Here is a 13,965-nt window from a genome sequence, read left to right on the forward strand (position 1 = left end):
ATTGGTCAGCACCTGGAACATCTGGACCCACTACAGTGTAGCAGTCTGACTTACACTGAACTGCAACCACTCACTAGCACTATACAAATATATAGTAAAAAAAAGAAGAGGTAAGAACTGGGTCCCCAAATGCATGTTTGGGCTAAAGGTGCGCCCCAGGTCTCAAAAGGTGGAAGAATGCTGTTCTAGATGGCTGTTCTGACCTTTCTATTTCTGTTTCTTCTTGCAGGTTCTGTGACATGTCCAGGGGGAATATTGTTTGAGACAGAACAACAGCCACGCAAGGCCAAGCTGCTTGAGGCAGATCCTGTTGATTGGCTTGTGAGGGCCCCAGCAAAGGGAACTGTGTCAATAGCCTGATTCATCTGCCACCATTTTAGTTTTACCTGAGGGCAGGAGTTGTTAGCCTCTGTTGCACCGGTGACCAGGATGGAGTCCAAAGGAAGCACCCGGAGTGGAAACAAGCCCGATGCCAAGACCACCGGCTCAGGAAAGCTGGAAAAGCCTAACTCTGGGCCTGCCACAGCAGCCGATAAAAAAGACATCCCCTCTAAGGAGCAACCGGCACCTGCTGCCACCAACCCTGCCAAAAAGGTGGCGACAGCAGCAAACGAGGCAGCCATGCTGAATGATCACAGCAACATAAAATCAAGCCCCGTGGTGGCAGCCAAGGGCCCTGAAGCAGCGAGTCATTCCGCTGACTCTGAGCACAAAGGGAACAATGCAGAGGAATCTCCAGGTTGCAGCATCTTTGAGAACATGAAGCCCTTCCTCATCATTGGAGGAGCAGCCGTGGCTGCCATAGCTGTGATTGTGGGCTTGGCCATTCTCGCCCGAAAAAAATAATAATAAAAAATTAAAACCCAAGAAGCACCAGGGAGAGAGAGAGAGATTCCCTGGGCTCTGTACAGTTCCTTTTGAGACAAATGCATGCTGTCAACTCTATACATACCTATAAATATACAGTATATATATATAGAGAGAGCCAGGTAGGTAAAGCTGCAATGCTGGCCACTGTCTTGTTCAGGGCAATGTGGCGGTGTTGGTGTGGGCGCTCGGTGCACTTGTGCTCTTTCGTGTAATATACCTTGGCTCACACTGCTGTGTATAGATGGCTTTTTCTGGTCTGCATAAGCAACTGCTGTGTTTCCTTTCCATAGCCCCTCTCCTCACCTTTTGTCCAGATGTTTAAACTTCGTTCCAATGTCACATTCAGAGTCCTCTGCTTTAAGTTGGGTTGTAGTAGAGCAGATGGAAGGGAGTGTTTCCCATCAACAGGGCCACTGGTTATCACCTCTGTTCTAGCACACTGAAATTGTGCAAGACCATTCAGAGATTGATAAGGAGGCAGCTTCTTTCCTAATCCAAGGGGTATGTGGCATCCCCAATATTTATTCACCCCACCTTTGATGCTTCAAAGTGCACTCTCATCTAAGCTACAAAGTTGTAATTGGAGCATGGGTGGCTATTGAATTTCAAGAAGCAAGCATGGCCTACTGAGAACTACAGTGTAGTCTGAAGCCCATAAGATAACATACTGGGCTTGCCATCCCATCATGCAGAGTAGCACTATGGTGACTAACAACATGATGATCTACAATAGCCTGACCACTGATCTGAGTGGCCATTGGAACTTAATAGAGCATTCTTTCTGCACCATTGTAGTGCAGCCCTGAAGCAACTGGCCATGCACTGGCAACCTGCCTTTCTAGAATGTAGATACCCTTGACAGCATTTTTCAGCTCCACATATTTAAATCAATGTGTTTCAAAGCTTATGGAAATCAATGAGCCCTTCTGTGTATATGGATTTTGGGTGAATGCTGGTGCTTCTCCATAGAAAGTTGACCTATCTTTGCTATGAATGGAGTACAAGAGGAAAGTAAGAAGCAATTACATAAATAAGCAGCATATGGGTTTGTTTTCTTTTTCTTGGTATGATGCTCCTTGTTTCTTCTTTCTCTTGGCTTGTGACTAAGCAACATCTGGATTATGGATTAGGAAATATGTGTATATGGAGCAACCTGCCCCAGTGCAAGGATGTGAATGGGGTGGATTGCTAATACTTTACAACTTTAATACCAGAGGTGCCAGATGAATAGTTTAATCCCATTTATTTCACTGGAAATCATGTAGAGAAATAAGGGGAACTGACTTGTTGGGACTTTTTCTCTTTTAAAATTTGAACTGATGGGTGTTTAAGAGGAGAGGAAATTCCCTGTGTCTTGAGTTAGCCTTGCTTCATTGATGACCTTCCTGAAATAACTAAAGCCAGACTTTGAGAGGGGAAAGAAGCAATGAAATATATGTCTACCGAAGATCTTTCTATGACTGTAACAACACTGGGACATTGGAATATAGATTATAATGAAGGAATTACCAAGTGACCATTCCAAACAAGAAGCTTACATTAGGATGTGTATTTTTGTGTGGACTGCACTGGTGTGAAAGTGGTCATTAACATCAGATGAGTCTTTACTTTAAAAAAAGAAGCTAATTAGATTGAACTAGTTTTTGTAAAGCTCTTTATTTTTTCTAATAGGGTGGGATACATATATATGAGTGACCAAGTTTTCATCCCAGTGTGGACTTGCTCAAAAATTAATGTGTGTACTAGAGATTTTTGCACTTTTAGCTTCCCTAATTCTAGACCCATATCTTGCTCTAGAAATAGGATGAGATGATGATAGTGGCAGGGCTGCAGTTCATCATCTTGAAGAACTTTCTCTCTCTCTCTCTCTCTCTCTCTCGTACTTATGGCTATGACATGATAGGTTAGGTCTATCATTTACCAACAGCCATTGCTTGGTACTGTGGTATCCCACTGTCTTGGATCACTCTCCAGAACCTGCCCCCCAGTCTGAAGACGCCTGTATTCTTGTGTGTATGTATACAAGCTTTCCTAACCCTGCCTTATTTGAAAATATATGTGTATATATTGCAGTTCACTGAAGTCTTTGAGAGGCTACAAAACCTGCATTCTTTGTACCAAAAGCAAAAAGGTAACCATTATTTGCACACCTGCATTCACTCAAAGTGTCCATATTTTGTGTCACTTGCATTCCATCGTACAGCGGCCAAAACCATGGTTTCTTTCCAATAAAATAATGGCCTACTGATGAATGTATGATCATCCGTCTTCTGCTAGGAGCTGAAAAGTACTGCTTCTAAAGGGTCCCTTTTAAAATAATAAATTTAACACAGTATAGCTGTACATCAGTATTGCAATGGGGGCAGGGTGTCTCAACATTGCAAACCCATTCCTCCTTAAGGGTTTACATGTCGACTAGGTGGTGGTGTGTCGTTCTGGACCCTGCCCATAATTGACTCTTGGGTTAACGGAAGGTTACTCACGTGGCTACCCCTGGCTTTGCTGTTGCTCCTGCATTGGTGGTCCTGGCTATATTGATGCAGGACCTGGGCTGATTTACTATATGGGTTTCTTGTATAACCCACCCTCATTGTGTCAATGTAACCCTGACTGGGAGCTCTGTGCATTTGGAATGGGTGCACGCGTACCTTCCAGACTTACTGAACTCGTGCTTTATAGAAGTGTGGACTTCGCAGTGGATAATACTAGTTATGTTGGTAAGCAATGCCATGCAAGCATCTAAATTGACATCTTTGACAATGCACAGACTTTTTGTACACTTGGAAGATGAGCAAATTGGAACGCACTGCATCCTGATTTGCACAGCCCTCTGTAATTATACAAAGCCTGTCACACCTCATTGGAGGCCTTTGGTTGTTGTTTAGTTTGGCATTTGAGGTGATAGAATCACAGAGATTGTTATTTGTTCCTTAATACTGGCTACAATATGAATTATACATGATCCAGTATAAACATTTCCCTAAGCCTATGAGCCTGAAACCAGTCTAGTATTTTAACTACAGTCACGTCAAGCAACAAAGAATGTAATGACTACCCTTCTAACCTTCAGGCCTTTCCATTTGGGAACCTGCTGATTGCTTTTGATTTGACTGAAGTTAGGATTACACCTATTAACTCTCCCATAAACTCTGTTAACTTTATTTCGAGTTATTCTTTGCCAAACTTTGCTAGTGGCAAAAGTGTGGTGTTTCTGTCCACTGCTGCAGAATAGCCAGACGGTTATGATACAACTCATCAACCAACTTTTCTTATTCTTGACAATTCTATCCCACCCTTCCTCCAAACTGACCCCTCTCCATGTTAACCTCACAACAATCCCATGTGGTAGTGTGGCTGGATCAAGGCCACCCAATGGGCTTTATGGCTGAGCAGAGTTTAGAACTCAGGTGTCCCAAGTCCAACTGTGAAACCCTACATCACCGCGAGAAGGGCTGCCTATTGAGAGGTGGAGTTGGTGGCAGGAAGTGGAAGATGTGAAGGGTAGCTGGATTGTGTGCTATGTTTCTTTAATAGTCCCAGAAACCTACTTAAACTCTTCTTGCATTTGCCAGAGATTGCAATCCTCTCCCCACACTGAATAGTAATTTCATGGGATTTGGGGGAAGTAGCCTTGGCAAAACACTTTATTGAGTAGGGCATGCTAGTTTATTTGTAACCTGTGCTTGTTAGCTATAGGTATGTATTGCTATTTTATGTATTGCCAGGATGCGCCAAGAGACCAAGTATGAGTATGTTTCACTTTCTCTGTGTGTGCATTTATTTGCTGCAGGGATATGACAGCTGTTCTCACAGGTGGGCCTCTGACATCTACCTGTGGTGGAGTGGCATAGGTTTTCCCTTTGCACATTAACTTGGAAGTGTAATTCACTCACACTTCCTCTCCAGGCACTTTCCGGTAACATAGAATGCAACCCCCAGATATGAAGTGCTGTCCCGATTCCACTGAAGTCAAAGGCTACAAACTTTGGTCACCTTGTAATGTTGAGTTCTTGCTTCAGTAGATTCATTCTGTTCCCCCAGTGTCTACTGGGAATCATCATTTGCCAGTAGATGTGTGCATTACTACACTAAAAAATGCAGTGCTTTGAAGTATTTGGATTCAACTGCAGATCAGGACTAAGAGGTCCAGCCAACACTGTGTGAGGGAAGCTAATTTAGTTCTTACATGTCCTCTCCCATGAGATGAAACTACCGTGCACTTACTGATGCCTCAGCTCTATGAACAAAAAATCAAAGGAAGTGGAATGTATCTGTTTTGGGCAAAAGAGTAACAGGCCTGTTTCTGGACTCGCACAAGATATTACACCCTAGTGTTTGCATTTAATTCATCTAGAAACACTACGACCTTGTGGTTCCATATTCAGAAACATTAATAAATATTAAGAGTCCTCATTCCACCCATCAGCATTCATTACAAGCGTGGGAAAGATCCACCCTTTAACCACCCTGAGTACAGCAAGCTGATTAAGGGTAAGTGGGGATTCTTCCACTCTGAACATGTTGGAATGACTTGAATGTATGCCTGAAATCAGTATTTCAAACTGGCAGATATAAGATGGCTGTTACATATGCTAAGCGGGAAATGCTCTAATTGTGTGTGTGTGAGGGTGGACAGAGAGAGAGAATGAGAGAGAGAGAGAGAGAGAGAGAGAGATTTGAAAGTGGACACCCAGCAGAAAGGAAAATGTTAAGATGCACTGCCCCACACCTCAGTCTTTTTTTGCTGGAGATTGTAGCTTGGGTGGCCACTTTAGGACACCACACATACACAAAAGGGGCAAAAAATCAGGGTAAAAACACATGATTAATGTCTTGTATAGTTTTGAGTCTGAAATAACAGCTTCTGCAAATGTGGGATATCTCAAAGCAGTCAAACAGTATAACTAGAGTTAACTTCTGCCACATATCCAAAGCCCTGGCTCCATCCATCTTTCACTACTGCTGCCTTCGCTGCCCACATCCACTCATGCCATAGAAGGGATTCTACTTGCACCATGCCTTTCTTCCTGAACCCACTTGGCTGAGGTGCTCAATATATGGCCCCCACTTCACCTTCTGCACACAATGGAACTTCCCACTCTCTACTAGACAGTTTTCATGTTAATTTGACGCCAACATCCTTTTAAATGTGCGGTTGAATTCTGCTCCTAGTATGAATGTAAAACCTGCAAATTTTTCTTCTAAATTCTTTCCTGTGTTAATAGCATTTGTATGTAACACGAGACATGTGAGAGGCCCAAACTCTCTCATATGAAAAGTAACCCTGGTGCAGCTTTCCATTACAGCCAAGTGCTTGAAAGCTGTGCCTTGATCTGAAGCAGCATGTCAACACTAGTCATAACAGTTCAATAATTATGGATCACTGTGCAGGATTTATGAGTAATGCTTGTTACAATGACTAGTTATGAGAAATTAATTTTAAATTTGTCCAATATAATCCAGTCTAATAATCTGCCAGTTTTTCTACCATTGTAGCTTCCAACTAATCTTCCAAACTATCAAGAGAGCAAGGAGAATGTAAGATTGCCTCAGTATCCCTGTTGTAATCAATTTAGGGTGCAATCCTATGCATGTTAAGACAGCAAAAAGTCCTGCAACTCCCAGCATTCCCCAGCAAGCCATTTTTTTGTCTATGCATAAGATTGCACCCTTATTCATAAATGTACCTGAGGTAACCTCCCACCCCTCTTTTAATTCTTATGTCTTTTCTTAAACCAATGGTAAAGGGAAAGGCATGGAGTAATACTTGCAAATGGGAAATGCTAGTGTATTCAATCTGAATGTTCACTATCTGCTTTAGGGACCACCTGAATAAAACAACAAAACTATGCCAGATTAACTCAATAGCAAAGGTCATTACAGAAACAATAAAGTATTTCTGAAGGGTCTAATGGGTCCCAAGATAATTTTTAAGTGGAATTTGTCTATTAACATCTTGACTTCTTTCCTCGATGAACAGACCCACTTATCACTGTAACACACAAAGGCCTGTGTATAACATACACATTTGGGTTTCTTTTTTTGTTTTAGAGTCAGCTGTTGGAGACTACTTTTCCCAAAGGGAAATGGAAACCTACCGACACGCTAAGCTACAAAATTAATTTCTACCTTTTTGAATTTATAATCTTGCCTATGCTTCTATGGACACTTTGTATGGGCTGCAGCTCAACTCCTAAAACAGCAAAGAATTTGTTCCTTTCCCATATAGTATTCTATTTTATTTGAATTTTAAAATGCGTATAAATGCAATAATGCAGGTAGACTAGAAATACTAGATTGAAAATTAAAGTAGTTTAGCTTGTCCCATTGTGACCTACAGTGTTGTATGACACCCAACGCTGTATCCTAGCATTCTCAAGGCTTTCCTACGTAGCTGAATCTAGTATTAGCTTTGAAAATCCATTGTGTGAATGGCGGGGTGGGTTGATTGGAAATGTGTACACTTTACACACCGTATGTTGTTTGCATCAGAAGCTATACGGCCACTCCATATACTATGGAACTGTAAATGATTCCCAATATACCTGTAACTCTTTATCAGGATTGTGTGAAATAAACTAAATATATGTATATTGTATATTTCCTACAGTGACCATCATTTTGTGTTTATACTTGAGTGTATGTACAAAAGCTTCTTCTTTTCTTTACTGTGGCCACATATTTAATTAAGATGACATATAGTTTTGACCTTAAGAGTCGGTGCGTTATGCACACAGAACTGGGAAGTTTTATCAATTCATAATCTACCTACTTATCAACACGGGAACCCATTACTTGGCAAAGTATGGATTAGACAGGAGAACATAAAAACTGATACTCTACACATCTGTCTAGAATATGAAGAAAGGAGTCTTACTATGAGGGATTTTGGGAATGCAGAATAACACAAAAATTATGGCAACCTATTCAAGCTGCTGCCATATGGACTTAATTTAGTCTGTACTGAGCTAGTTTCTGGAAATCAGAGAGCAGAATGACAGCAAAGAAGTAGGAGTGGGTTGGGAATTATCCAGAACCATGTTCTGAACATCACTCTTGGTGATAAATTTCCACAGTTTATTTACAACATAACCATACTATCATTCAAAAAGGGGTGGGGAACTTAAGTGAAATTATACTGAGTCTCTTTTGCATGTGTTTTTTCTCTCACTTTTCGCATATTTCCTGGAAAGAGATTTAAAATAGGATTCAGTAGCATACTTGAAGATAGATTATAAACTTCTTTTCTTTAGTCTGGAAAGGAACATAGGTTGGCGAATCAAAATATCTACATAAATGCAAAGCTGTTTGGATCAGAATGGCTAAGGTCAATAAAGCAGGGGCACCATTCTACTCTTCAGTTGTGGTAGCAAAGAGACGGATGTGCATCGTTATCAAGTTCAGGATATAAGCAAGATTAAACATGGGAAAAGTGTGTATTAGGAATGTTTGTTGTGACTACTTTAGTATACCTCAGGATAACTAGAAATGTAGGTGCTCCTGAGAAATAATATGTGGCCTAAAACATAGAGGTGGAGGTTAAGGTGACACTACTAAATGCACCCCATTAGGAAAATGATATGATTTAGCACCACGTCAAGACAGTTTTACAAGAAAAGTCCTTTGACTAATACTTTTGAGAGTATTTCACCTCTGTGCAATACTACTTTTTAAGTTGCACACCTCTGTTCCTACCTAGAATATCTGCACATACTTTACAATCAGTGTGAGAGAAAAACCTTGCCTACATCTGTGTCTATTTCTAAATACGTGTGCACATCACAGTGGAACTCATTATTCTAAACCCAGGTTTGCTGCCAAACCCAGCAACCCCACAGCCAACATCACTGCATCTTCCCCTAATGCTTAGTAAGGCATGCATGGCATGGCATGAGATGGAAACCTGCACCATCCAATAATGTGCCAGGGGAGCAGAGAAACATGTGATGTTGCATCTTGGGAGTGAAACTTTTCCAGAAGTCCAAAAAAGCTGTCTTTTTCAGGGGCAAACTTGCATTTGGCACTAATTCTGAAAGACAATGGAAAGTATTCCTGGTAAAATCAGGTGCTCTGGCTCCACCTCTCTCCCTTGTCCAGAGCTAAGCAATCAAGTAAGCAGTAACCAAGTTGTTACAACTAGTATGAAGAGGGGTTGGGACTACAGAATTCTTTATGGATAGCTAGAGATGTAGAAAGGATAGTCAGGGCAGTGTTGGGAGAGGGGAGTGACTGGCAAAAAAGAGGGAGAAAACTCCAGATGCTATTAGCACATTGTTTTAAATTCTTGGCCCAACACATTTCGGATTGTAAATCCTTCTTCAGGGGCACTTTTGCAACAATATCCACAACCAGAATTTGTGGAAATTATTGTAAAAGCACCCCTGAAGAAGGAGTTACAATCGGAAACACGTTGGGCCAAGAATTATAGAGAATTTGCTAATAGCATCTGGAGTTGTCTCCCTCTTTTTTGTCATTTGTAGTGCTATCCCTCTTTTCATCTTTGAGAGGGGAATTACTGACTAAAACCTATTGTGATTCCCATACAGCCCCTGTGTAGCTAAGGGTGATTAAGGGTGCAATCTTATGCATATTTAGACAGAGAAAAGGCCTACAACTCCTAGCATACCCCACCCAGCATTTACCAGCCAGCAAAGCTGGCTAGGGAATGCTGGGAGTTGTAGGCCTTTTCTCTGTCTAAACATGCATAGGATTGTGCCCTAAGTCAGATAACAACTTTCAGTTGTCAACTTGAGATGTGCCAATGAGACTAACAAGGCTAAGGTCTAGACCTCTTTTATTCTACCACTGCATCATGATATCAATGTAGTTTCTCTAAGAAGGCCTAGATGGATCTCCATAATTAAATATCGAGGACAATTTCTAGGAATTCCATGACAAAACAGGTCTTGTAAAATATTTCACATGGCCAAACCTAGGCCATGAGAGTTACCCTGGAAGGCCAGGATACACTGAGGAAGAAACTGAAGCTGCAAGGCCACTGAAGATTTGTTGTCGTTCAGTCGTGTCCGACTCTTCGTGACCCCATGGACCATAGCACGCCAGGCCTTCCTGTCCTGCGCTCTCTCCCGGAGCATGCTCAAGTCCATATTCATTGCATCAGTGATGCTATCTAGCCATCTCATCCTCTGCTGTCCCCTTCTCCTTTTGCCTTCAGTCTTTCCCAGCATCAGGGTCTTTTCCAGAGAGTTTTCTCTTCGCATTAGGTGGCCAAAATATTTGAGCTTCAGCTTCAGTATCTGTCCTTCCAGTGAGCACTCAGGGTTGATTTCCTTTAGGATTGACTGATTTGACCTCCTTGCAGTCCAGGGGACTCGTAAGAGTCTTCTCCAGCACCACAGTTCGAAGGCATCAATTCTTCGGCGCTCAACCTTCCTTATAGTCCATCTCTCACAGCCATACATTACTACTGGGAAAACCATAGCTTTGATTAGACGGACCTTTGTCGGCAAGGTGATGTCTCTGCTTCTGACTATGCTGTCTAGGTTTACCATAGCTTTCCTCCCAAGGAGCAAGGGTCTTTTAATTTCATGGCTACAGTCACTGTCTGCGGTGATCTTGGAGCCCAAGAAAATAAAATCTGTCACTGCTTCCATTTCATCCCCTTCCATATGTCAGGAAGTGATGGGGCCAGATACCATGATCTTAGTTTTTTTCATGTTGAGTTTCAAACCAGCTTTTGCACTCTCCTCTTTCACCCTCAACAAGAGGCTCTTTAGATCCTCTTCGCTTTCTGCCATTAGGGTGGTATCATCTGCATATCTGAGGTTGTTGATAATTCTCCCGGCAATCTTAATTCCGACCTGTGATTCATCCAACCCGGAGTTTCTCATGAAGTAGTCTGCATATAAGTTAAATAAGCAGGGCGACAATATGCAGCCTTGTCGTACTCCTTTCCCAATTTTGAACCAATCGGTTGTTCCATGTCTGGTTCTTACTGTTGCTTCTTGACCCTCGTACAGGTTTCTCAGGAGACAGGTAAGGTGGTCTGGTACTCCCATCTCTTTCAGAATTTGCCACAGTTTGTTGTGATCCACACAATCAAAGGCTTTAGCGTAGTCAATGAAGCAGAAATAGACGTTTTTCTGGAATTCTCTTGCTTTCTCCATGATCCAGCGAAAGTTGGCAATTTGATCTCTAGTTCCTCTGCCTCTTCGAAATCCAGCTTGTACTTCCGGTAGTTCTCGGTTCGCATACTGCTAAAGCCTAGCTTGTAGGATTTTGAGCATCACCTTGCTGGCATGTGAAATGAGCACAATTGTACGGTAGTTTGAACACTCTTTGGCGTTGCCCTTCTTTGGAATTGGAATGTAAACTGACCTTTTCCAGTCTTGTGGCCACTGTTGAGTGTTCCAAATTTGTTGGCATATTGAGTGCAGCACTTTAACAGCATCATCTTTGAGGATTTTAAATAGCTCAGCTGGAATACTGTCATCTCCGCTAGCTTGTTACTAATGCTTCCTAAGGCCCACTTGACTTCTCTCTCTAGGATGTCTGGCTCAAGTTCAATGATCACACTATCATGGCTATCAGGGACATTCAGATCTTTCCTGTATAGTTCTTCTGTGTATTCTTGCCACCTCTTCTTAATCTCATCTGCTTCTGTTAGGTCCCTGCCTTCTTTGTCCTTTATCATGCCCGTCTTTGCACAAAACGTTCCCTTGAGATCTCTGATTTTCTTGAAGAAATCTCTAGTCTTTCCCATTCTGTTGTTTTCCTCGATTTCTTTGCATTGTTCATTTAAGAAGGCCTTCTTGTCTCTCCTTGCTGTTCTCTGGAACTCTGCATTCAGTTGGATATCTCTTCCTCTTTCTCCCTTGCTTTTCGCTTCCCTTCTTTCCTCAGCTACTTATAAAGCCTCATCAGACAGCCACTTTGCTTTCTTGCATTTCTTTTTCTTTGGGATGGATTGACTTGCTGCCTCCTGAACAATGTTACGGACCTCCATCCATAGTTCCTGACTCTGTCTATCAGGTCTAATCCCTTAAATCTATTCCTCACCTCCACTGTATATTCCTAAGGGATATGATTTAGGTCATACCTGAATGGTTTAGTGGTTTTCCCTACGTTCTTCAATTTAAGCCGAAATTTTGCAACAAGAAGCTTATGATCTGAGCTACAGTCAGCTCCAGGTCTTATTTTTACTGACTGTATAGAGCTTCTCCATCTTTGGCTGCAAAGGACATAATCAGTCTGATTTCAATATTGACCATCTGGTGATGTCCATGTGTAGAGTTGCCTCTTGTGCTGTTGGAAAAGAGTGTTTGCTATGATCAGCGTGTTCTCTTGGCAAAACTCTATTAGCCTTTGTCCTGCTTCATTTTGTACACCAAGGCCATGCCTGCCTGTTATCCCGGTGATTTCTTGACTTCCTACTTTAGCATTCCAATCCCCTATGATGGACATCTTTTTTTGGTGTTAGTTCTAGAAGATGTCGTAGGTCTTCATAGAACCGATCAACCTCAGCTTCTTCGGCATCAGTGGTTGGGGCATAGACTTGAATTACTGTGATGCTGAATGGTTTGCCTTGGATTCGTACTGAGATCATTCTATCATTTTTGAGGTTGTACCCCAGTACTGCTTTTCCCACCCTTTTGTTGCCTATGAGTGCTACTCCATTTCTTCTAAGGGATTCTTGCCCACAGTAGTAGATATGATGGTCACCTGAATTAAATTCGCCCATGCTTGTCCATTTTAGTTCACTGATGTTCAAGATGTCGAGGTTCAATCTTGCCATCTCATGTTTGACCACCTCCAGCTTACCTTGATTCATTGAAACATTCCAGGTTCCTAAACAATATTGTTCTTTACAGCATTGGATTTTCTTTTCACCACCAGACACATCAACACCTGAGTGTCCTTTCGGCTTTGGCCCAGCTGCTTCACTCTTTCTGGCGCTACTTGGAAATACCCTCTGCTCTTCCTCAGTAGTATATTGGACACCTTCCGACCTGAGGGGCTCATCTTCTGGCATCATATCTTTTAGCCTTGTGATACGTTCCATGGGGTTTTCTTGGCAGGAATACTGGAGTGGGTTGCCATTTCCTTCTCCAGTGGACCACATTTTGTCAGAACTCTCCGCCATGACCTGTCCGTCTTGGGTGGCTCTGCACAGCATAGCTTATGGCTTCACTGAGTTATGCAAGCCCCTTCGCCACAACAAGGCAGTGATCCATGAAGGGCCACTGAAGATGTCTTTGACTAAATCATGCTTAAAATCAAGCTTTGTTAAACAAAGATACAAGCCGGTATGCCTTCAAGCATTTTTGCCCCCTGTTGCCTCTGTCTTTGGCCTTATTTCATCAAAAGCAAAGAGTGACTGTAAATTCCCAATTTATTCTTATTTTCTGATTTATGACAAAATTCTAATAAAATTAAAGGAGAATGCGTAATAGCAATGCTCAGTAGATTATTTTTAATTAGTGCCATCTGTGGCAAGTAGTTACCAGCTTTGAACCAATATATCTTTTCCAGTTACAGATTAAGTATAGACTCAGCGCTTTCCAGTAGCTACTCTCCCTCTTGGCATCATTTCCAAGTTTGTTTTGGGATTACAATTTATGTAGCAGTATCAAAATTTTAAAATAATTTTCGCACATGAAATGTGCTGTATAGATGTTTTTGATAATTATAAAACAGTCCCTTAAGAATATACAAGAGCTTTCCCCCATCTGGTGCTCTCCAGATGTGTTGGACTAAATCTCCCATACTGTCCAGCCTGGTTATGGGAGTTGTAGTCCAACACATCAGGAGGGCACTAGACTGGGGAAACTAATACGCAATATAAATTAGGTATACTGTGTACCTTTCCCTCTCTCTAAAATACCCTTACATGAATATTGATTTGCCTGGAATTATAAATTTTAAGCAAAAGAGTGTTTCACCAGCCAGTATCTATATCAAGCAATATGTGTACATTCAAAACCTTTTGTAGCATCATGGCTACTTACCATCTAAAATAAGAAATGAGTAGACCATAGATTAAGCCCCAGAAAATGCATCCAGCAATAACAGCACCTAAAATGTACTTTCCAGCTGCAAGGAAAATACAAGAAATATAATCATCCCACAAACCCC

The 13,965-nt window shown here is 41.8% G+C and overlaps 1 protein-coding gene across 2 annotated transcripts in view; it reads left to right on the forward strand.

Moving 5' to 3' along the window:
- CEND1 (cell cycle exit and neuronal differentiation 1) overlaps positions 1 to 7,470 on the forward strand; it is a 36,586-nt gene extending 29,116 nt beyond the window's left edge. For both annotated transcript variants that reach the window (XM_084856737.1, XM_084856747.1), the window contains exon 2: positions 230 to 7,470. In XM_084856737.1, coding sequence (XP_084712863.1) covers positions 430 to 846 — 417 coding nt within the window. In that variant the 5' untranslated portion in view covers positions 230 to 429 and the 3' untranslated portion in view covers positions 847 to 7,470. The remainder of the gene's footprint in view (positions 1 to 229) is intronic.
- Positions 7,471 to 13,965: the final 6,495 nt, after the last annotated feature.

Source organism: Heloderma suspectum, chromosome 1 (assembly GCF_057233095.1).
Source record: "Heloderma suspectum isolate Gila_16-S chromosome 1, 16-S_ref, whole genome shotgun sequence".
Taxonomy (NCBI): Eukaryota; Metazoa; Chordata; class Lepidosauria; order Squamata; family Helodermatidae; genus Heloderma; species Heloderma suspectum.